The sequence below is a fragment of the Vipera ursinii genome, assembly GCF_947247035.1.
Source record: "Vipera ursinii genome assembly, chromosome: 1".
Taxonomy (NCBI): domain Eukaryota; kingdom Metazoa; phylum Chordata; class Lepidosauria; order Squamata; family Viperidae; genus Vipera; species Vipera ursinii.
The window spans coordinates 243,053,012-243,074,794 of record NC_139512.1 but is presented as its reverse complement, the minus strand read 5'-3'; the positions used below and the strand labels follow the sequence as shown (position 1 = coordinate 243,074,794).

At 38.8% G+C, this 21,783-nt stretch overlaps 1 protein-coding gene across 2 annotated transcripts in view; it reads left to right on the top strand.

Moving 5' to 3' along the window:
- Nucleotides 1–21,783, top strand: part of BACH2 (BTB domain and CNC homolog 2) — a 197,185-nt gene that overhangs the window by 162,331 nt on the left and 13,071 nt on the right. For both annotated transcript variants that reach the window (XM_083348140.1, XM_083348139.1), the window contains one exon: nucleotides 10,567–12,117. In XM_083348140.1, coding sequence (XP_083204266.1) covers nucleotides 10,567–12,117 — 1,551 coding nt within the window. The remainder of the gene's footprint in view (nucleotides 1–10,566; nucleotides 12,118–21,783) is intronic.

The following is a 21,783-nucleotide window of genomic DNA, read 5'->3' as shown; positions in this document are numbered from 1 at the left end:
AGAAAAAAAACACTATAATTTTAGAGTTTTTCTGTATTGCATTAAAAATACATCGCATTTTTAATAGAAGTATACTTTCAATGCACTTTAGCATTCTAAAATTAGAAATACTGTATTTATAGTGGTGACATAGTTACTTCCCAAATGGAATAAAACTGCAGGCCACAGAGCTGGAGCTGAACCCAAGTATGACTCTGGAACAATGACTCTTCAGAATGAGTTATATTTGACCTGCTTATGCTGTCAAGGAAATTGAAGTAAGGGGAGTAAAAAATAATGAAAGCCAGATGGATTGTAGAAGATTCAGTGGTTTTCTCTGCAGAAAATGCAGCAGTGAGGTTTTACAAGAAGTTGACTTGCATCCTAATTCATAGTAAAATATTTGTATAATCAGCCTGGGTGAAGGAAACCAAGGTCTATTTTGGTTTTATTTCTCAGACTGTATATATCTTTGTCATGGCCTTTTATAAGCATGCAGTGAGATTAGACAGGAAGGTACAAAAACTGTAAAAAGAAACAATGGCAAAAAAAAACCAGTGGAGAATTTACTGTTTTAAATAAAAGGAAATTGAAGGAACTGTGAGAAAACAATAGAGCAAATGGTAGAAAAAAAACCTTCAAGAAGAAAAATGCTAAGTCAGCGCTGCCTCCATTTTGCTGCTTTCAATGGTGTGCAGATCAAAGAGTCCTGCTAGTATAGAGAAATTTTTATTCTGTAGTGCCTTGTATTGTCTTGATATTGAGTGGTTCTGGTTGAGGGTAATTTCTCTGAAGCATGGCACTTAAGGTTTTTAGGAGTATTTAGAGCAGACATGTCAAACTCGTGACATCACGTGATGTCATGCAATGTATCGGGACTGTTTTGACATTGCTGGCAATGGAGTGGGTGCAGCTTCCGCGTGACTTGTCCGGCCTTGATTTAGAAAGAACATAACTGATTTCTCTTTCTGACTTTCTTTTATTCTTCTGATATTTTTGACACAGAAAACCAAAGGGAAAATAGCCAAAGAACGGCTTTATTTTGATAGCCACAGAGACTGTTGAACTGGAAGCACCACATTTTTAAAAAAAATGTATTTATTTATTAAATTCATATGCCACTATCTCGCTATCCAAAACAATTCTTAAGTTGCTGTCCCTATGGATCTGTTGTTAGTGACTAACACAGACATGTCAAATTCGCGACGTCACATGACATCGCGCAATGTATTAGGATTGTTTTGCCATTGCCGGCAATGGGGTGGGCACGGCTTCTGCGTGACACGTCCAGCCCGCAGGTCGGCAGTTTGATACCCCTGGTCTAAAATAATCCAATTTTTCTGTGGTCACATTTTAAACCCATTATATCTCAATTTGTCATCAAACGCCACAAGTTTAGAGTTTGATTTATTTTCCTTTTCAAAATCAGTCCAGGTATAAATACCCTTTGACTCATATTATCTGTGTTAAAAAGGCAAACTTCTAAATAAATTTAAAATGAAGCAAGTTGCTCCATAATCCATGATTCAAGAGCCCCCTACATTTTGCTGCTTCTGCAAGCATGTCCCTAAAACATTGTCCCATGAAAGCTTGTAACGGGTTTTATGTGAAGGATATTGAGTGTCACGAGGTTGATTAAACTATGAGAGAAGATAAAAATTAACTTCAATTACTGACTTTTGTGTGGCTTACTAGAATCCTCCAAAACAGTTAAAAATAAAATCAACTTATCCTAACATTGATTCCAGCTTGCATGTCCAGATTCTGTGCACCATTTTAGAAGGATTGCTTGAAAACAAGGATTGCTTAAAATTTTAGTCCCTTCCTAATTCTTTTTATCTCTGAATGATAGAAACAAGGATAAAAATGCTTTCTCAGACATAAATAGCAAGATGATAAATTATGTTCATAAAAACAAGAGCCAATTTTTCCTGGAGCTGCCTAGCAAAAAGATGCTCACTTAAGAGAGGAGCTAGCTATCTGCCAAAAAAAAAGCAGGGAAAATTAACCAAAAAAAATTTTGATTATAGAAAATAGAGAAGGATACTCAGCAAATCAAATGTCTTTACTATATGTGAATTAATACTAAATAGTTGGACTTGAATCTTTCTCTCTCCCTACCTCCCTGTCTTTGTAGCCTGGTAAAATTGATTTGTAGATGTAGCTGAAATGAATGTACATGGATGTGATGTTTTTTCACTGGATTTGCAGTACATGATTTACTCCTGAGAATGACTTACATCAGGGGTCCTCAACCTTTGCAACTTTAAGACTTGTGGAATTCTGGGAGTTGAAGTGCACAAGTCTTAAAGTTGCTAAGGTTGAGGACCCCTGACTTACGTCTTTCATGACATCACCAACTGTGTCAGAGTACGTATAGCTTGGTGCAAAGTCCTCTTCTTATATTAGAAAAAAAGGGCATTTGAAAGTAAATTATGAAGCTACTAAATTTGCCAAATGAGAATCTCTCTTAGTTAAGAGGTACTAAATCATGATATTAATTTTCTAATTACTAAACATAAGATGATTCATCGTGCCGAAGGTTATGTTTTTCATCATATGGAAGTAAATGAATCAAAATAACATTTTGTTGTTCATATTTCATTCAGTCAGCACTAATTGCAGTTATTTTCTTTGAGTGTTTCTAAAAGGTTGTTTATGCTTTTAATAAGATGAGCAGCTGTAATGATACTGGCTGCCAGAACTGCAGCCTTGTTTGAGATTCACTGTACTGTGGCAATAATCTACTGTAAGTATAAATTCAAAGTGAGCACAGTCTTCACATAGCAGATGAAACCTGAGCTTGCACACAACTACAGTCTTCTACACTTGCTGTCTTTTATCAGAAGAATATTGTTCTGCCGGCATCAAGTTCCCTTCGTCCTGTGCGCTCCAACAGGGAGGGCCTTCTCAGGGTGCCGCCGGTAAAAGACTGCCGGCGGATAACACCCAAGGGGGAGGGCCTTCTCTGTGGGTGCGCCTGCCCTTTGGAACCAGCTGCCCACGGAGCTTAGGACTGCCCCCGACCTTCGTTCATTTCGCCGGGACCTGAAGACCTGGCTCTTCGAGCTTTCTGGCCCAGGCTGAGAGTTTTAATTGGGGTTTTTATACTTTTTCAAGGACTGAATTTAATCTTTTTTAATTGTTTTTAATTTTTGTATTGCTATTTTAAGCACCTTGTAAGCCGCCCTGAGTCCTATGGGAAAGGGCGGTATATAAATTTAATAAAATAAATAAATTGTCTCACTTGGTTGAGCAAACTCAGCTAAAGCAAAATGATGCTGTTTTCAGTAATAATCAGCTAATACTTAAATATTAATACTTAATATTAATACTTAATACTTAATATTCAGTCACAGAATTATACAGAACAAAATTAACATTTTGTATTTATCAGTCTTCGGATTCCAGAATGGGATGGGGGAAAATTAAATAAATAAATGAGATCTTCAGCTTCCTGAACATTTCCATGCGAGAGATAAATCGAGTGGCAATGCCAGTAGATTTTGTTTTATTTATTTATGTAATTTTTATTCTTTTTGGCTGTTCACCATCTAGTAGGTCAGGATCAATGAACATTAGATTAAAAAAATTACATCGACATGCAAGATGAAAGGCAAACGATTTTCCAAGGAACATTTATTTTATAAAGTTTTATATGGCTATCCAACTCATAAAGGCATGCCTCTGGGCAGCACAGAAACCATAAAAACAAATCATAATAGTACAAAAAAAACCCAAAACCCACAGTACAATTCAGGTAGTCCTCATTTAGCAATTGCCTCATACAATGACTATTTGCATTATGGTGATGATGAAAAAGTAACTTTGCTTCCAGTCCTTGCATTTATTTATGACCTTTGCAGATCTGAAAAGGAAAGAAAAGAGTAGTAATATCCTAAGCTGAGTTATGGTTTCAGTTAGGCCACAGGTCTGCAACCTGCGGCTCCGGAGCCGCATGCGGCTCTTTCAGCTGTCTCCTGCGGCTCCCAGTCCTCTGCCATGTGCAGTCCCCCCAAAAAAAAGTGGGACTAAAAAAGTTCAACCAATCAATTCAAATATGCAGGGTAGGTGCATATCTCGCCTTGGCTCCACTCTTCAGTCAAACCCTGTTCTGCGCATGCGCGCATGTACGCGCATGTGAACACATTTTTTTGCGGCTCCCAGTTTTTCCTTTTGTGAGGGAACCGGTTCCGAGTGGCTCTTTCACTGTTTCAGGTTGCTGACCCCTGAGTTAGCCACTACTTCACTTAATAACCAAGTTACCAGTCCCAATTGTGATAATTATTTTTAAAATTTTATTTTTATTTATAAATTGGGACTAGAGGTATGTAAAACGTTGCAGGATGAGCTCACCTAATCCTCCTGAAGTCTACCAAAATCAGAGCCAATCAAATCAATGTCAAATTTTATATTTCTGTTTGTCTCTGCAGCTAACAATATGAATTTAGCTAAGAAATCTGATTTCTTTCCACGTTTACCCAAATAGAATTTGGAAATTATTGATAATTTCTGCTTTAGATGATAGAAGGATCTGAAGGAAGGCAAAACTTTTATATGAGGCTGCAGCCAGATAATTATTTTGAACACTTTTGTTATCTGATGAATCGGAACATTAAAATGTTTTCTGACAATATCTTAATTCTGTAGTCCTGATGATTTTTTCAGGGCTCAGAATGTTGCTGTGCTATTTAATAATTTTCTCTGTGTTGCAATACAATAGCAGGGCATGACTGCCACTGTTTAATTTGTTAAATTCAAGACTGATAACATTCTTAAGTTCAAAAGAACACAGTTATTTAATAATCCTCAGAGGTATTTTTATAGGTGCACATTTTCTAATCATCTCTGTATTACTGAGCTTTTTCCTCCCAGCTTAATATGCTTGTTATGATAGAAATGATACAAGATCAATTTTCTCCCCTAAAACCCAGCACAAAATGTATATCTCCCAGACTGCTCAAGCAGCATTTAACAACAGATTCTGACTAGAGAATTCTTTATTGGAAGACCTAATTTAACAAAAGAAAACCTGCATTTCTCAAAATGGTGTCAAAGAATTTACATAAACCACTGAGATGAACTCGCTTATAAAAATATCAGCATGAAAATAAATGGTCTGTCTACAAAAGATATGGAGGGGTATATGGGGAGAATCTGGGTAGCTGCCCAATAAAAGTTCATTTATTTATTTATAGCTTCCCATGTTATATAGAATTTTGTAGTGTTTTAATGTCCTGCTTTACCCTGGTGTGGCACATATGCAAATCTTGGAGAAACTGACTGGACCATTCTTATGTGAAAGACATGACCAGCTGTAGATAGTCCTCAAATTGCTCTCTACATGGGGCTGCCCTTGAAGACCACTCGGAGGCTTCAGCTGGTGCAGAATGCAGCCACGCGAGTTGTGATGGGAGTCTCCCGATACTCCCGTGTAACATCTCTTCTCCGTGAGCTGCATTGGCTTCCAGTTGCCCTCCGGGTGAGATTCAAGGTGCTGGTGATGACCTATAAAGCCCTAAATGGCATGGGTCCGGATTATCTTAGGGAGCATCTGCTGCCAGCATCAACCTCCCATCATCCTCTGCGCTCCCACAGGGAGGGTCTTCTCAGGGTGCCGCCGGTCAGGGAGTGCCAGCGGGCGATCCCCAGGGGGAGGGCGTTCTCTGTGGGCGTGCCTGCCCTATGGAATCAATTGCCGGTGGAACTCCGGATCGCCCCCGACCTTCGTTCGTTTCGCCGGGACCTAAAAACCTGGCTTTTTGAGTTATCTGGCCTGGACTGAGGGGTTTTAAGGTTTTTTAAATTCTAATTTTAAACTTTTGGGGGCTATTGATTTTATTTTATTTTATTTTATTTTTTATATTGTACTGTTTTAATTTTGCCCTGTAAACCGCCCTGAGTCCTTCGGGAAAAGGGCGGTATATAAACTGAATTAAATAAATAAATAAAAATAAACTACAAGCAGAACTGGGACCAGAGTTCCCATTGCTAAGCAAGGCAGTTCTTAAATGAATCACACCTGATTTTATGACCTTTTTGACACAGTTGTTAAGCGAATCACTACAGTTTTTAAGGGAATAAGCGATCATTAAGCAAATCCAGCTTCCCTTCATAGACTTTGCTTGTCAGAAGCCAGCTTGGGAAGGTCACTGGTAGTGATCACTGGACCCTGGCATGCTGCCATGGTTATAAATGCATGCCCAAATTTTGATCATGCGACCATGGGGAGAACATGTGATGGTCTTCCAAGTGCGAGGACTGGTCGTAAGTCACCTTTTTCAGTGCTATTGTAACTTTGAACGGCACTAAATGAATAGTTGGGACTTGGGACTACCTATATTGGATATTCCTTTATAGCTGTGCAGGTGATACACGTCACGGTCCCAATTTTGATTCTTACCCCAGCTACATAATATTACTGGCTTCTTTGAAGATTATTTATTTAGATTATATTACAGAAGGGCTCCTGCCTTCAGGATTTAAATTAAGTGGGAGAAAAAGTAAAAGAAGTACACTCGGGAAGCAGGAGTGGATTATGAGAAATTAATCTGCAGAATTCATTATTCATTTACTTATTTAGCCTTTCAGTTTTTTTGTCTTTCATTTTATTTATTGAGTACTTAATGTGGCAATTTAAAATGTAGACCAGGGATCCTCAGACTTGGCCCTTTTATGACTTGTGGACTTCAACTCCCAGAATTCCTCAGCCAGTGTGGCACGCTGGCTGAGGAATTCTGGGAGTTGAAGTCCACAAGTCATAAAAGGGCCAAGTTTGAAGACCCCAGATGTAAACCATTAAAATCCAGTAAAAACATCAGGATATTACCTATGGCCGAGGAAGGTCTTGACATTGGTTTCTGAAGATATGCAAGTGTGGGGTTGAAAAGAGGTTGCACTCCACAAGGTGAGAATAGCAGGAGAGAAGGCTTCCTATTGTTCCCCCAACCAAGAGGCTGTTATTTTAGGTCTTTAATATCCAGAAAGGTTCTTTTGAAATTATGTGTTTCCTCTGATAATCAGCCCTCCTGCTGTTTAGGCTTTAAAAGTTGAAAAACAGTGCTATTAATTTATTCCAAAATATAAGCCCTTGAGATTCATCAAGACTTGCTGACTTGCCTAACCTGACCCTGAACCCTGCCCTCTGAATTTAGGAGAAAGAAGTGCTATTGATTTGGTAATACTTGACAAGGTTCCCATCATTAATTTTCCATATGTTTGCTTTGCCCAACCCAGTTCAGAAATACTGGCATTTGCAACACTCAGAATTTTCAACCATCATGCCCAGCGCTGCTGAGAATTCTGGGAATTGCAATTCCAACACATTTTGGGAGTATGGGTTCAGGAAAGTGATCTATTTCTATGCTAAAAGTGTGATCATAGACTTTGTTTTTGCCAAAGGATACTGGAAGTGATGGTAATTTAGTTCGAGATGCAAAATTTAAAAGTCACCATAAACAGTTCTAGTCTAATGAAGAATTGGGGTTTTTTTTTTCTAAATAGCTTGTTCATCCTCATGAAGTTCATGTATTCTTTCCCTCTGGATATAAATGTCCTATATTTGTTAAAAACAAACAATTTAACTGCAATCTGCAAAAATTACGTGATAAAGTTTGCATGTAAGCAGCTCTGTATTTGGAAGTGCCAGACACATCTGTCTGTCACGTTGACTAGGGAGCTGATAATGTACACGGCAACTTTTAAAACTAAGAGTACAAAATGCAAAAATATATGCATACATATATATATGCCAAGGTTACACCAACATTTTCTCCTTTTAATAAAGAAGAGAAAGAATGTTTGAAGCACATGACATTCAAAGGATGAGCTGTGTGAAAAGAAGCAGAGTTAATTCTCACTAAATCTGGTGCTTCTAGAATTTTCTTTTATTAAATAAACTGTAGCTTTGTGATAGTGCCTATCAGGCTGTTGGTAAAAAAAAATCTATCCTAGAAAATAAAAAGTTGGAGCTTAATGCAGGCATAAAAATTAAATAAAGTGTTAAGTATCTGTATCAAATTATCTTGCCACTTGTACTTCAATGGCACATTTTGCATAAATATCATCAGTAGAAGATGACTCAAGGGATTTGAAGAGTTATATATTTGAAAAAAGAGGTGCATTCATAGAGATATGAGTTAGAGAAAGGAATGAAACTTTTGCTTAGCTCAAGAAGTATATACGTAAATTTATATAACACATCTAGTGGAACAACCTGCCTCCAGAGGTGGTGAATGCTCCAACACTGGAGGTTTTTAAGAAGAGACTGGACAGCCATTTGCCTGAAATGGTATAAGGTTTCCTGCCTGAGCAGGGGGTTGGACTAGATGACCTCCAAGGTCCCTTCCAACTTTATTATTATTATTATTATTATTATTATTATTATTATTATTATTATTATTATTATTGTGTTAGGCTATCATTCTATCATTTCTTCATTTTAATCATCTCAACAGCCTTGCAGAGAAACAAAAAAAAATCAGTCAAAACCTTTCTTGACTAAATAAGAATTTGAGCTTTGACCTTTCTGGTTTGTGCAAGAGCATCTAGCAACATGGAAGAACTATATTGGTTGCAAATAAATGTTTATGACTCTATAGAAGCGAGGGTTACTTGGATTACAACTAATCTAAATTAACTTCTTGAGGATTTCAATGTTCCTGGCACTCTTTTGACACATCCTAGAATTTATAGAGATTAGCCATAAAAAGGTGTGATAGGAAACTTTTTGACATAATAGTCCTGGATGGATACTTTTCTAGGTTCGGATGCCAAAATAAAATGTCCTTGTTTACTATAATTTCATGAAGAAAACTACAGTTGATTCTTTTTTAAAAACCATAATGGCATGGTTCATCCCAACATTCTAAGCCAAAATCATTCAATCATATTTGATTTAATTTACATAATAGGAATCCATCCAATCGGTGTAGATGCAGCTAAAAGCTAAAGTACTTTATAAAAGATCTTAACAGATCGGTACTCTTGGAGTATTGGCTTTAATGTTTTTTTTTTAAAAAAAATCAAAAATACATGAATTTTATTTGCATCATGAATACTGCAGGCCGTTTTTGTATACGCAATCCATGCTTTTAGTTATGCTGCTTAGTACTTAGTTTGCTTAGAATTTACGTCAGGGTGGGAATCTTTTCACCGCATTGTAAATATATAGTGTGTACTTTTAAACTTTCCCTTTATAACCACTTTATAATCCTCAAATATCTGTTTTCTGGTTCTAGCATTATAAAGGCAAGCATGTTGGTGGAGCCATAATAGGGGCCAAATCAGTTTTCACAAAACTTTTGGCTAATGAATGTTTGCACTTTCCAGGAAGCCTTCCTTTTAGTCGTAGAAGTTACATATTTCCATCATCTCTACAGTTTCCAAAAAATCTTTGCTAAAGGCTTCTCTTGAATCTGTAAATATTCCTATTGTAGTCCTTCACAATAATAATAATCGTACCTAGTTCCTGTTGTAAAGAAATTAGCTCCCTACACCTGTCTCCCTCCAGATTTTTGCCTCATATACTGTATAAGAACAAGCAGCTGTGCCTCAGATGATGGTGTAGCAATTCCTCCAAAAGAGATTGCATGAAAAACCCTCTGGAGCAAAACACAAGGAGCAGATGTCTGGAATGCTGCACTTTTAGGGGCCTGAAAGCCTTTGACTCAGCTTGAGTGAAAAATACACAGTGGAATGTTCTGAGTCAGTGAAATGTTCTGCGTAGACCTCATCAAGAGAAAGTACTGTACTGTTTAAAAATAAACAGGACAGCTTACTTCTTTTGCAGTTCTTCCACCTAGTGGGTGTTTTCTGTAAGTGCAAGATGGTTTTTTGTGTTCTTAGGAAATAAAACTCCACAGGGACCGTGAATCAAAAAAATATTTACTGGGGGGGAGGGGTTTGAAATTAGAAACTGGGCTGGTTTGACTTAGTCTGCTAAATGGTTGCTGTATCTCCAGAGAAATTTAAGAGTGGTTGTGGCAGCCTAGGCATATTGCAGACGGAGAAATTGACCTCCAGATTATCTTTCTAAATACATGACTAAATGTCACAGGCAAAGTGAGAATTATTCTTGTTACTTACTCAGATTAAATTCCACGTGCTTCCCAAGGATCCTGACTTCTTTTGAAGTGCCACTTAATTAAAGTTTTCCCAGCAATGGAGATCTTGACCCAGCTAAACTGAATAAAAATTAAATATTGTATATGCAATTTCTGTTGAAAAGTACCGTATAGTTTTTCCAAGAATAAATTTAGTAATACTTTATTCTAGTTGCTAAGTCTGCTTTAGAGAAACATCGCAAAATTGATAATTATGCACTCATGAAACACTTGACATCCTCCAGGAGCTCCCTAGACCAAATACTATTTGGCAAGTGCTAGAAAACTCATTGCCCTTGAATCGTTTGCTGAATGTATTGTTTAGCTCATTCTATTACATGAAACTATAAAGACAAAATAATTAATTAGTGGAGGCATTTTCCAGTGCTGACTAATATACTAGAGGGGCTTGGGAAAAGTAGCAACGTTGAAGGTAATACTGGCAAATTCCCTATTTTTTGTTTTGTTTTGTTTTTCATTGCAGGTCACTGCCAAGGGATTTGGTCCGTTGTTGCAGTTTGCCTACACTGCTAAGCTACTACTCAGCAGAGAAAACATACAAGAGGTCATCCACTGTGCCGAATTTCTACGTATGCACAACCTGGAGGATTCCTGCTTCAGCTTCCTTCAGACCCAGCTGCTGAACAATGAAGATGGCCTGTTCCTGTGCAAAAAGGATCTCAGCTATCAGCGGATGCACGAAGATGAGAACTCGGAGGGAGAAGAGGAAGAAACTATGGAGTCAGAGACTTCAAAAATATCTTGCTCAAGAGAGAGGATGCACTCGGAGCCCTTTAACTTTGAACCCGCCACGTCTGGAGCCAATAAGGAGGAAGGAATGCTGCCAGACCCGGAAATACTGGTGGATGATGGCAAGGATAGTTCGGATAAAGAAGTAATAACACGGTACCCCAGGTATAAGAAATACCAGCTAGCTTGTACCAAGAATGTCTACAACACATCACACGTTAGTACCTCAGGTTTCACAAGCACATTCAATGAAAAAGGTTCAGGTGATGACCTCAAACCAGAACTTGCTGTTGGGCAAATTAAAAGTGAGCCTAGGAATGAGGAAAACGATGAAGAAAACATCACGCTTTGCCTCTCTGGAGAGGAGACTAGTGTCAGGGATAAAGAAGGAGATGTTGAAATGGACCGAAAGCAGCCAAGTCCTGACGGAGCTGGCAGGTCTAAAAACAGCTCCTCTCCTTCCTGCCTCAGATCTTTCTTCAACAGAACAAAAACTATAGACTTAGATGGCTTCCCAACTACTTCCCAACAGCACTTTGCCAGAAATCCAGCATGCCCTTTTGACAAGGGGACAACTCAGGGTGACCATAAAGCTGATTATGTCCCTTTTGTGGGCAGTTATGGGCTCTCCCAAGCTGTTCAGAAGGATGCTTCCAGTTTTACAGTGGGATCACCTCTAAGAAGTCCTGGCTTTGTTGAAGGCCTCTGTAAGCAGGAAGGTGAGGTGGACAGGAGGACCGTTATATTCTCTTCAAATGTTTGTGACCAAGTAAACACTTCGGTGCATTCATATTCTGGTATGAGCAGCTTGGATAAAGATCTCACCGAGACTGTGCCAAAAGGACTGTGGGCAGGAAGCAGCCAATCTCTTCCCAGTTGCCAGACCTATGCTCATATTGGACAGACAGCTGACCATTTCCCAGGACGGATGCGGCCCAACACCAGCTGCCCAGTGCCAATTAAAGTTTGTCCTCGGTCTCCTCCTCTGGAAACCAGAACAAGGACCTCCAGTTCATGTTCCTCCTACTCTTACGCAGAGGATGGCAGCGGTGGTTCTCCCTGTAGCCTGCCTCTGTGTGAGTTTTCATCTTCCCCCTGTTCTCAAGGAGCTCGATTCCTGGCCACTGAGCATCAGGAGCCGAGCATGATGGGAGATGGAATATACAGCCAAGTCAGACCCCAGATAAAATGTGAGCCATCCTATGGAACAAACTCTAGCGATGAGTCTGGATCGTTCTCTGAAGCAGACAGTGAGTCATGTCCTGTGCAAGACAGAGGACATGAGGTAGGGATCTGTGATAAGTACACCTGCTAACACTTCTTGTGACCCATTCAGAAAGTCATTATTAACCTAATGGCCTTCTTTGTATCCAAAATGCAGAGAATAGTCACTTTTGTCCAATATTCTATTGATGATGGAGTCAAGCTCATTGATTACTGGAAATATGTCTGAGAGAGTAAGAAGCCATCATATAAAAAGCTTCCATAAAGTCTTAAAGTTGCTTGATCTCTTGATTATAGGGTAACTGTAGAGATAGGGAGTACCTCGTAGCAGGTTTGCTTCTCTCCCTGCCCACCACCACCACCACTCCCCACCATCCACTTGAGGCATAAAAATGCCCCCCTCCTTTTTAAGTTTTGGACCAATCGTCATTAGCATTAGTCATTGCATTCAGTTTTTTGTTAACAATTCATACCAGCTTATCTACCAATTCAGTACACTGATTGGGTATTAGCTGTAATTTGCAGACTTTTGGAAGAAAAATAAATTCTGATCAGAGTGATCTAATATGTCAGTAGAAGCAAATGTCCATACAAGGTGAGGAAGGGAAGAGGGAGCAGTTTTCTTGTCTGGGCACAACGAGTGTGTTTACCTGATCATCATCTTTGTTTTACTTATGTTACTTTTTGTGTACTTTGTTGTATAGTCTTTTTAGAGAAAGAAAAATGAGAATTGATCATATACCTTAAGTCAGGGGTAGGCAGCCTCGGCTCTTTTATGACTCATGGACTTCAACTCCCAGAATTCCTGGAATTCTGGGAGTTGAAGTCCATGAGTCATAAAAGAGCCGAGGTTGCCTACCCCTGACTTAAGTCATATCCTTGATCTCTCTGGTTTCCTAAATTCACATGACTTTCTAATAATTACCCAGTTAAGCTTTTCATCTGTAATGCCTTTGATACTGCAACCAGCGAAAAACCTCTTCAAAGGGTTAATAAGGAACCAGAGAGAAATTGAGTGAGCAGGGAAAAAGGCATCAGGGACATATACAAAACTGATAATATCTGCACAGATGTGTTAGCCAGCCTGCTATTATTCTTATCAGCATGACATCCATTCCTTTAGACAATTCATTGGGGAATAAATGTGCGGTTACAGCTTGTTCATTGTGAAACACTGACTCTCCCTCAAGTAAGCTTGAATTATTGCAAATTTTAAAACTTACACTGCTGATACTGTGGAACCCATTTAGGTACCATTAATTAGGCTCAATTGATGAAACAGTTATTGGTCCGTCATCTTATTTTGATCACAGTGTACAAAACTGTTACCAATTTGGCTTCAGAAAACATAGCATTTTTATATGTGGTTCCTTTATTTCTCACCAACTAATTCCTGTAGCAGTGGTAATAACTGTCACATATGTACATATACGAGGGACGCGGTGGCTCAGTGGGTTAGGACGCTGAGCTTGTCAATCAGATGGTCGGCAGTTTGGCAGGTCGAATCCCAAGTGCCGCGTAACAGAGTGAGCGCCTGTTACTTGTCCCAGCTTCTGCCAACCTAGCAGTTCGAAAGCACGTAAAAAATGCAAGTAGAAAAATAGGGACCACTACGGTGGGAAGGTAACAGCGTTCCGTGTGCCTCTGGCGTCTAGTCATGCCGGCCACATGACCACGGAGACGTCCTCGGACAAGCGCTGGCTCTTCGGCTTTGAAACGGAGATGAGCACCGGCCCCTAGAGTTGGAAACGACTAGCACGCATGTGCGGGGGAACCTTTACCTTTACATGTACATGTACATGTACGGTAAATGGGGGTGTTGAAAGGTTTTGTTTATCTCTCTTGCAAAATTTGGAAGAGAACATAAGAACTTTGAGGTATCAAAATCTTGGGGAAGATGTACTATGAACACTCTGGCAAAATGCTGAAGCTCATCTATGCAAAATTTAATACAGTACAATATATATACTTGAATTTTCTAGCATATGGTACAAATAAACTGGATTGGTTATTGTCATCAAGTCACTTTCTGTTCCTAGCAATCATACAGATAAGAGTTTCTCCATGACAATCTATCTTTAGCCTGTTCTTTCAAGTCTCCCAATGGTGCACTCATCGCTATTGTATCGGAGTCCATCCATCTTCTTGCTGGTTGTCCTTTTCTTCTACCTTTCCCAGCATTACAGCCTTTTCTAGAGAGCTGGGTCTTTGCATAATATGTCCGAAATAGGTTCAAAGTAATTTGAGTCTGATTATTTTTCCATCAAGGGTGAATTCTGGGTTGATTCTTCAGCGATCCATTGATTTGTTTTCCAGTATTCTCAGGAGTCTTTTCCAACACCAAAGTTCAAAGGCATCAAAGCTTTTTCCATGTTGCTTCCTTAAACCTTCACTTCCACAGTGAATCAGAGTGAGTACCATAGCAAGCGCAATTCTGATCTTTGTAAATATAGTTACATCATGGTCTTTGAATATATTTTCCAAGGCCGCCATGGCTGTTCTTCCAACTGCTAGCCTCGCTATATTTCTTCATTGCTTGTTCCTCTACTGTTCATGGTTGATCCTGAAAGGCTGAATCTGTCCACTACTTTTATATCTTCATTGTTGATTCTAAGGCTAGTCGTTCTACATGCTTTCATTAGTTGAGTTTCTGCTTTATATTTAATTTTTCTCCCATTTTTTTCATTGTGTTCTTTGGCTTTTAGTATGAACACTTGCATATCCTTTGCATTTTGGCTATCAGAGTAGCAAAATCAGCATAGGGCAGGTTATATTCCATTTCTCCTATTTTAAAATCACACTTATCTTTTTCCAATCCAGCTTCCCTTTACACACACACACACACACAGTACAAGTTAAATAAATAAAGAGGAGAATATACAGTCTTGTCACAATCCTTTGCTCAACCTTTGCCCATTTGCTTCACCATGTTCTGTCTATACTGTGGCTTCATGACCTGTATATATATTTCTCAGAAAGACCATGAGTTATTCTGGGATTCCTATTTTTCTGAGCACTTTCTACAGCTTGCTATGATCAACACAATTAAAGGTTTTTCTGTAATCATTGAAACACTTGCTAACTTCTTTTTGGTATTTTTTTTGGCTTTCTTAATTATCCAGTGCGTATCAGCAATAATGTCACACATTCTTTGGCTTTTTCTGATGTCAGCTTGAACAACTGGCAACTCTTTTTCCATGTAGGCTTCTAATTGCATTGGATGATCTTAGTTATTATTTTGCTAATATGTGAAATTAAAGATATTGTGCAATAGTTTACACACACTGTTAAATCTCTCTTTTTTGGCATTAGAATCATTTGGCTACTGTGTCATTCTCCATATTTCCTGAGATAGCTTGGTTAGAACCTTAATTGATTCTTCTCTGTTGCTTGCAATATTTCAGTGGGTATTTCATTAATTCCTGTAGCCTTGTTAATGACCTGAGTGCTGATCTAACTATTAGTACTAGAGGTTCTTGTAAAATAAGGAATATCTTCTAAGGTATCTTGGATGTTGTCATCTCTACTATAGAGTGTTTCATTATATTTATTTATTTATTATTAATTCGGTTTATATACCGCCCTACTCCCAAAGGACTCAGGGCGGTTTACAAGGCAAAATTTAAAAACAATACAATATAAAATTAAAATAAAATAAAATTAAGTCTATGCCTCCCATCTTCCTTTGATGTCCTTTGAGTTGGTTATCTGTCAATTGGCATCCTTTAGCATACCAATCTGAGGTCATCACCGCTTAAGTTCAGGGACATTTTGAAAGCCTTTCCTTATTTTTACATGTCTGTGCCCATCTTCAATATCTTTACAGAATTTGTTGTAATACTGCTTTTTGTCTTTAGCAGCTCTCTGAAACTGTTAAATTCTTTTCTGAGAAAGTTGTTCTTCTTAGCTTTGGCTTCTCTTCTCCTCTTGGCAATTTCCACAGTTTGCTTTCTTCTCTTTCTTAATTTTTGTCAGTCTCTTTCCAGAGTGGTGGGATTCAAATATGTGAACAACCGGTTCTCTGTGTGGATGCCTCTTCCGGAAGTTCCGTTCTGGGCCTGGGCAACAAAAAATTAGCTACCGGTTCTGCCGAAGTGGTGCGAACGGCTGAATCCCACCACTGTCTTTCTATATGAATCCTTAACTACTTCTTTAAATTCATCCCATAATTCCTCTGCTTCTTTTTCAATAAGGTTCAGGACTTCAAAGCAATTCATGATGTTCTTGAAAATGAGAGTATACAAAATCACCTTATGGAAACTGCCTGGTTTTTTTTCTTCTTCTGTAGTTTAACTTGGAGTGAAGCTTGGAGTTAAGTTCATGATCTGTTCTGCAGTCAGCACCTGGCCATGTCTTTGATCTGTAAATGAACTCCTCCATCTTCTTTTATCAATAACATAGTAAAATGTATTTTATATACTTTTATTCCATCTAGTAATGTCCAAGTATAGAGGCTTGATTTTGGTTGTCTGAAGACAATGTTAGTTATGAAGAAATCATTGGAGTGGCAGAAATTGATAAGTCGGACTCCTATTTCATTTTAATTCCCGAAGCTATACAATCCAACTACATTTTTGTCTTTCATGTTTCCACTTAGGCATTCCAGCCTCCAATCATAAGCAGCATATCTTGTTGACAGGTTCTTTCGATTTCAAATTGAACTTAAATCAACTCATCCACCCCTTCGTTCTCTGCACCATTAGTAGTTGGAGCCTAAATTTGAGTGAACATCATATTAAAGGGTTGTCCATGAAGCCAGTCATTATTATTTGATCATTGATTGCATTGTAGCCAAGTACTGTTCTTACTATGTCCTTTACAATTATAAAACCAATACAATTTCTTCTTTGTTTTTCATGCCCTAATGGGCGGCATGGTGACTCAGTGGTTAAGACATTGGCTTGTTGGCTGGAAAGCCAGCAGCCCAAGTTTGAGACCTGAGCACCGTGCAAATGCTAGATAAATAGGGACCACTTCGGTGGGAAAATAACAGTGCTCTGTGACATGCTGGCCACATGATTTGGAAATGTCTTTGGACACCGCTGACTCAATGGCCTTGAATGGAGATGAACACTGTCTCATACTCTGCAACCGAGTAAAATCCACAGGGACTCCTTTACCTTTTTTTACCTTTCATGTCCTAATAATCAGTGAGATCTTCTGACTGAAAGTATCTGATCCCACTCCATTCACTTTATAATTGTTTCATGTCATCTTTCACTGTGTTAAGCTCTCTTGTGTCTGTGTTTCCTACATTCCATGTTTCTACTATAATTCTGTCTGCAGTTTTGGATTTCTTTTCTTGTAATGGCAACATCAGTGACTAGATGTCCTGAAGATTTTAATCTAGCCGTGTCATAAACACCATTAGTACTCTTGAGAGAGCCTCTTCTTCAGTAACATGTTAAGTGCCATCCAATCTGAAAAGCCCATCATCCATGATGTGGCAACACAGCAGGGGGGGAGGGGTTAGGGGGTAAAGTAAATACTAGTACTAATAGAGCTGTCACCCACAAATACAAAATAGATTTTAAAAATTAAAAAAATAATACGACCTGTTTTTTAAACTTTTGGATTGAGTCCCAGATACTAGTAATACTCAGTAAAACATTGTCCATTTCTGAATACAGAGATGGTGTGTAAATTGGCACATTGTGAAATAGGTGAAAGGTTTCAATTTTGCTTACAGTTTATGCTGTGTGAACCAAGACGCTACAGAAACATGTTCTAAAATGGGTGCATATAACTATATCAAAAGAATGAAATGGGATTATTAACGTTTTTGTGTTATAAAACAAACTTACAAAATGGAAATGCTATTTTACTGCGTAGCTTTTTATTGACCGCAGAGTAAAGGTATAATTGGAGTTCTTGTGCAGTCCACATTTGCATCCAATTCCAGTAAAAGATATGAGTAGACTCAACTATTTTAAAACATAAAAGAGAAGCAGATCTATGTAGCAAAATTTGGACACAAGTAAAGATAAACAATTAAGACAATATGTTAATTATATATGGAGTTGTCAAATAAAAACCTCAGCTTCAGAGAGCAAAAGATTTTGGAAAGGGGTTGCACTTTTATCATCTGAATTATGCATTTCTTTTTATACAAGCAGGAATAAAAGATTAAAAGAAAAGAAGAAATACACTTTAAGCTTCAAATTCAGCAATCCAACTTCTTACATACTTTAACCAATTTTTATAATAGAAATAATTTATACTTTGAAGACAAAAGTTTAGTTACAAATTAATGCAAAATGGGAATTCGTTTTCTTCTTGCTGACCCACTTTTAATTTCTTTTCTTCTATACCTTTTTTGTAACTTTAAAGCAACCACAAGAGAGAGGAAGGGGTATTTTTATGAAATTCCCTGTAGATTTTTATAAGCAAATTCAAAACTTCAGACAGCTTACAGTAAGAGCAGAGACTTTATGGAGAGGTTTAATGGAATGGCAAAAAGCATTAGCAGATTGTCCTCCAAAAAACTATTAATATTCAAGTGAATCTCATCTCTGATTTTGGTAATTTCTTTTATACAAGAGATCCAGAGGACTAGTACAAAAGCATTCAGTTAGCCTATGAGAAGGAAGAACAACCATGATCTCTTGAATGACAATCCAAAGGCGTTCATGTTAGCTAGAATTATAATTACCCACATAGTCCTCAATTTACAACCATAATTGTGTCCAGAATTACCGTTGTATGTTGTTAGTGGTCATTAAAAGGGTCACCCTGAGATCACATCCAATTCTGATGACCTTTTCACAATAGTTAAGTGAATTCATTTTACCCAATAGGCTTTCCCTCCTCCTCCTCCTCCTCCTCCTCCTCTGATCAGAAATTGGCAAACCCACCAAAATTGTGTTCACATGACCACAGGATGCTGCAAACGTCCATAAATGTAACCCAAGTGCCCAAAATGCTATCACGTAACCAGAGAGGGAGGCATCCATCCATCAGAACTTTGAAGTCATGTCATAAATACCTTTTAAGGAGCCCTTTGTAACTTTGAACGATCTCTAAGCAACCAGTTGTTAAGTAAGGACATATTGTAATATCTAAAGAGATAAGTGTTTGTTTGTTTTTCAGAATAGCTGAAGGGTCATCAGCAGACTTACACAAAGCTAAAATTGTATGTAACATATCTGGCTTTATTCTCTTTCCGAATTAATGGATATTTAACAAGCTGCTTGATGCTTTTTTATCAAACCTGCCCCCACACCCATAGTTGGCATACTTAAATAAGAACCACACAGATTACAGAAATGCATCATTGGTGCTAGTTAGGATGAAACCATATTCTTGAAAACTATAAAGGCAAATTCCTAGCCAAACCTGTAACTAAGCTATGTAAGTGAAATCTCTTTTAAAAAAAAATATTTCCATGATCCCCAGTTCTGGACTGGATTGCCTCATCTTCACAGCCTGGGCTGCCTCATTTTACTATTTTATGCACATTGGGATGCATATTTAGTGAATATGGCTCCCTCCTCTGTGAGCACTGTAGTGCTTGTGGAATCTCTCCTTTGGCTGTCATGAGACTTACTTGCTCCGTCTGCATTTGCAACTTAAAAAATAAGCTCCGGACTGAGAATATTACAGAGGAATAATTCCTGCTGTCCATCTGATTTTACCAGAACACTTCTAGACTTACAGGAATCCCCACAGGAGTTGGAAGCACTCATAACATGAAGATGATGGACAGTTGGAGCAGCAATGCATTTTGCAGGGCAACTATAATTGCCTGGGAGGCAGGGGAGTGAGGTGAATAGAGACTCTTCCCAAAACTGTCTGAAAAGCTTTGAAATATAAGCAGAGAATCAGTAAGAAAAGAGCTAGGATACTGAATAAATTGGAGGAGGAGAAAGGGAACGTGTGTGTAAATTGTGGGCTTCTGTTAGAGGTATAGGTTGTTTATGTTAGGGTATTCGGGGTGATCTAGAAAGAGAAAATTGCAGTAAAATATATAGTTTTGCTTTTCAAGATCAGGACCATCTTTAGCTTTTCCTTCAGTCTCCTGGATAAATTACTTGTTCCCTCAGATCAGCCCTGCATCCATTCTGTGACTAACCATATCTATCAAGGAAGCCGTTTCTCACAGGAGACCACAAAGAAATCCTTCTTCTGCCCCTTAGAAATATCTGTCCTTTATATCAGGGCTTTTCAACCTTTTCACCCATTGTACCACTTTTAGGATATGGCAACATCTGCGTACCACCAGTCGCCTAGCAAGGTGTCAAAAACTTGATGACCAAAAAAAAAAAGGAAAAAAAGTGATGAAGTACAGGTAGCCCTCGACTTACAACAGTTCACTTAGTGACTGTTCAAAGTTATAATGGCACTGAAAAAGTGCCCCCCAAACCACAACCGAGCAAGACACCTGCCTGCCTGCCTGCCTGGTAGCGCTCTTCCTCCTGTCTGAGGTTTTCATTGTTGTGAGCATTTCTGTTGAGGATTGGCAGTGGGGGTGGGGTGGGTGGTGTTTGGTTTTTATTCCCCCCCCCCCGTCTACTGGGTGGTTGCAGAAGGTTTTAGTCATTTCACATGACACTGTGACCGTCATAAATATGAATCAGTTGCCAAGCATCTGAATGTAAATCACAAGACCCTGGAGATGCTGTAATATTCCAGCTGATCGGCGCTTCTGGGCTCAGCAGAAGCGCCAGGATCAGCACTGAGCTCCAGCTGGAGCCTGGCGCTGATCCTGGCGCTTCCACTGAGCCCTGATAGCCCTGAAGAAGCGCTGATGCTGCCGCTTCTGCTGAGCCCTGAGAACCCTGCAGCTCCAGCCGTCTCTCGCTCAGACTTGTGCCGTGCTGCCACCGGTTCAGCTCATTCCCCTCCCCCGCTATCACTTTTCTAGGATGATCACGTACCACCTGCCAGGTGCCAATGTACCACAGGTGGTACCCGTACCACTGGTTGAAAAACCCTGCTTTAGATGCCTGCTGGCATTATTTGGGAATAAGGGTCAAATAACATGGTACATTATCTATCAGAGTGAGCTGGTTTACATTAGCCGAGTGTGTCTCTGGGCTAGAATGTAAGGTCATTACCTGCATGGAGGGAGGGTTATTTCTGAAATTGTTCTCTTTTTACATAAGAGATTAAGAAATACAACACTTCGTTTTTTGAACACCCAAACTATGGTTAAGTTTAGGATATCATACATGCACCCTGAAGTGGAAGAAAACAACCAAGCTTAGAGAGAACCAAGGACATACCTCTGAGTGAGGGTTGTGCTATATTGTTAATACCTTCTGTAGTTTAATGATTTATTCCTCCATCTTGGTTTTCAAAATCTGTAAATGAGATTGACCTGTTTACTACTACTTTTCAAAGGGTGGGCAATTTCTCTTGCTATGAAGGAGTTAAACCGGTGGTCATTTTTTAAACATGTCTGTCCTTGGATGCAAGTTTTTTTGGGGGGGCACAGTGTGCTTGAGTAGAAGGTAGCTCAATTCTGTATATTCCTTGAGTAACTCATTCATTTCAGCCAGAGAAAACTTTTCATGCTTCACAACATTCAAATTAGACCCCTGCCAGGCATCCTAGATGAGGCAGCCCAGAACTTCAGATTGTAAAACTTAAAGAACTTATGGTTGAAATGCTTCCGCCCACATAGTTAAAATTGCTCTCCAAATACAGAGTTAATCTTAATTTTAAAACCTTTTGAACCATGTAGATAAAGGAATACACCTCCCTAAATGAACACGGGCAATGCTTT